The sequence below is a fragment of the Phytophthora infestans genome, genomic scaffold, assembly GCF_000142945.1.
Source record: "Phytophthora infestans T30-4 supercont1.13 genomic scaffold, whole genome shotgun sequence".
Lineage (NCBI taxonomy): Eukaryota > Oomycota > Peronosporomycetes > Peronosporales > Peronosporaceae > Phytophthora > Phytophthora infestans.
In genome coordinates, this window is record NW_003303746.1 from 1,640,278 (window position 1) to 1,643,649 (window position 3,372).

Sequence of the window (3,372 nt, forward strand, 5' to 3'; positions counted from 1 at the left end):
ACGCGCGACTGCAATACCAGTAGGGCGCCCCGCGTCTACTGGCTCTGAACGTTTTTGTATTGTACGAGGCGATGCCCGGCATCGCCACGTTGGCCCCTGGCCGAGTGCACAGGCGCTGTGCACTCACGCGCAAAGTGTCCGGGGTACCCACATCGAGAACACCGCACTTGTCCCCCAATACGCTGTTGGCGCCCAACAGCGGAAGCGTTCGAGAGGTCCATAGGCTCTGGACCTCCCGCTCTCATCATCGGACGTCCCATCCTCGGCACGCCCGAATGAAGCTTAGCCTGCTTCAGGCTAAACTTCTCTTGCGTCGCAAAAGCAATCGCAGCTTCGAGAGTACTTGGGTACTCTCGGAAGAGATAGATCTTAACCGACCCATCCCTCAAGCCTTTCATGAACGTGACGACTTTTGTCGCCTCGTCGATCGGGTTGGCCGCGATGCTCGAGATCAAGTACCGTACATGTTGGGCGTAAGCATGAGCGTCATGCTTACCTTGCTGCAGGTCGAGAAACTCTGCTCTCGACCGGGATTCATTAGAGAACTTTCGGAGTCTGTTTTTCTTGCACGTTTCAGCTTCAGTTCGAGATAGACGCTGTTTAGGGGTTGTACGTCAACTCAAACGTGAGTAGGTTTGAGCTAGAAATCTTGGTCCTCAAGCCTACCCCCTCTTGATTTGAGTTGGGATGGATGGCGCCGACGGCATTCTAAGACGTTCACGATGTTTGTTGGACCAAAGCTAACGGCGGACCAAGCGATGGAGGTGCTGGAGCAAGTGTGGCGGCTTTCCCGCGCCAACGCGAAGCGGTTTTTAAGGATAATGAAGACATTGAAGAAATTACACTGTTTTCGGCTGCGTGACGCCGCCGCTGCTGTGGATTCGTCTCGTTGCTTTGATGAAATGATGGACGATGCCACAGCACGCCTTCGATATCGCTTTACCGTTGCTCAACTACATCATCTAGCTGCTTTGTTGGGGCTGCCACGCGATAAAGTGCGAACTGCTGCTGGAGACAACGTTTCGCGAGTCGAAGCGCTAGCTATGGTTTGTCGAAGGCTATCAGAGGCGTCTAAACTATTCACTGTGGCTTCTGAATTTGGAAGGTCCACGGGAGCTTACAGCCGTGTTATTGCGAAAACCGTGGCGCTGCTCTACAACAGGCACAAAGATCTCCTGTACTTTAACGAGGCGGTGATCGCGGTTAGAATTGCTGCATACTGTAAGGCTACTAGGGATTCTGGTGCAGCACTCCAAAGTTGCTGGGGATTTATTGACGGCACAAAGCAGTACATATCACGACCGAGTGCACGCGAGATTGGGGACATACCAAATGAGAATTTGCAGCGATCAGTCTACAATGGCCATCCGAGAAAACACTGCTTCAACTGGCAGAGCATTCAGGCTCCCGATGGAATTATCGTCAGCATGTTTGGACCAGTAGAAGGAAGAAAGCATGATTCTACCATGCTGAACATCAGTGGTGTGTTGGACGTGATGGAAGAAAACCAAGAAGGACTTTTCTCAAACCGAGTGATTTACGGCGATCCCGCGTACGGTTGCGGTGGATTTATTTGCTCGCCGTCGTCTGTAGGCAGCGCCGCAGGTGCGACATTCAACAAAAACATGAGCAGCGTACGTGAATGCGTTGAGTGGGGATTCGGGCGAGTGAAGACGCTTTGGGAGTTTCTGAACTGGGATAAAAAGCAACGAGTGCGTCAAAGTGCAGTGGGATTAAACTTTTACGCTGCAGTACTCCTTTTCAATTGTCATACCTGTCTTCAGCCATTAGGAAACCAAATTTCGATGTATTTCGGCATGATGCCTCCCCTCCGTCTCTGGAGTTTTATCTAGGCTTAAACCCGTTGCAAGATGAAGAACTGCGTAGGTAGCTCATTGCTTTTGCTGTTCGAGTACTTTCAATATAAACTCTTGCATCCGTTTATCACGAGCTGCGTCAGACTGAAGACGGCGGTCTTCGAGCTGAAGTTCATGAGCTCGGCGCTTTTCAGCTTCTGCTGCACCGTGAACTCGCTTTTGGTCCTCCTGTTCCCGTTCAAACTGAAGGCGCTGCATCTTGTACTGGTACTTCGCCTTCTCGTCCTCGCTTGCTTCCAAAAGAGCACTAGTTATCCCGTTAGATACTACATCAAGCCGCTCTCGTTTAGTAATTTTGTTCTTCCGGCCGCTGCTGGTACCTAGCGGTGCGCGAGTGGATCGCTTGCTTGGTGCAGCAGTGCCAACAGTTGGATACGAAGTTGCTGCGTCCGTAGCTTCGCCACTGTCCTCTCCACTACGACTACTGTCAAGAGCAAAATCTAGCTCTTCCTCTTCGTCGAAAGCGATCTCGCCCATAGCAAGACTACGCAAAAGCTCACCGGAGCGTTCTATACCTCGTTGCTTTGCCGTTTATTCCTCTTTGCGCTGCGCCTCCTTATCTTCCCAGTCGTTCATCAGCGTGACGATATTCTGAAGCAGCACTTCCCGCTCGGCGTATTCCTCAGTAGTCCCTGACTTTCGCATCGACTGGCACTGGTCTGCCTTGTACTGATTAACCAAGTTTGTGAAGCGGGTGCGCATTGCGGTTCCAGGCTTCTTCAAGCCAAACGACTGCTCTAAACGACAATGGATAGCTATATCATCGAAGACTTTCATGATGCCTTTCGACGTTCCGACTGCAGCAGGCCAGGGACGGAAGGTGTTGACGGCCTTTAGCAGCACGATATCGTCCACAGCAGCAAACTTCTGGCGCAATGCTGGTCGTGCTAGCAGCTCCTCTCTCTCTTGCGTTTCTTTCTCTTCAGCAGCACAATCGGCAGCTCGCCTGGGCAGTCTTTGTGGCTCCTCTCGCTGGCTGGACGAAGACATCGTGAAGACGTGAGTGAGGTGTCTGAGCTAACTGAAAATGAAGCTGAAACCTGCTTGCAGCTTACCGAAAATAACATTTGAGCTTTCTCTCGAGATAGAAAAAAATGGCCTATCTGGAACTGAAACCTAACTCAAACGGGGTTCCGAAAGCTCTCTATTCTGAGGGAGCTCACCTTAAAAGGAGGACGAAAAAAGATGCAAGATCGTAAAACTCCGAGTGATTTTAAACTTAAGACCTCGATTATAAGGACAAAAATCGAGCGCGCCAAGCGTATGACCCGACGCCACTTTGTATGGAATTAAAATTATACTTGATTATACTATTCCATTTGACGATTTTTGTCCTTAACATAAGGACAAAACACTCTCCAGGAAATCATTCCCGACACCGTACGGGCCCAGCAGCTCATGCAATAACGCGAAGGTTTAGCGAAGAGTTGCTAGTACGGTGTAGAGAGCTAATACAGAGATACATTTCTATATATGCTCACAGGCGCATCTACCA

At 50.4% G+C, this 3,372-nt stretch overlaps 1 protein-coding gene across 1 annotated transcript; it reads right to left on the reverse strand.

Moving 5' to 3' along the window:
* Nucleotides 1-1,892: 1,892 nt before the first annotated feature.
* PITG_08385 (uncharacterized protein) lies at nucleotides 1,893-2,654 on the reverse strand (the record flags this gene model as incomplete). Its single annotated transcript, XM_002903725.1, has 3 exons — nucleotides 1,893-2,187; nucleotides 2,254-2,399; nucleotides 2,481-2,654. The coding sequence occupies 3 exons, from the start codon at nucleotides 2,652-2,654 to the stop codon at nucleotides 1,893-1,895; spliced, it is 615 nt and encodes a 204-aa protein (XP_002903771.1).
* Nucleotides 2,655-3,372: the final 718 nt, after the last annotated feature.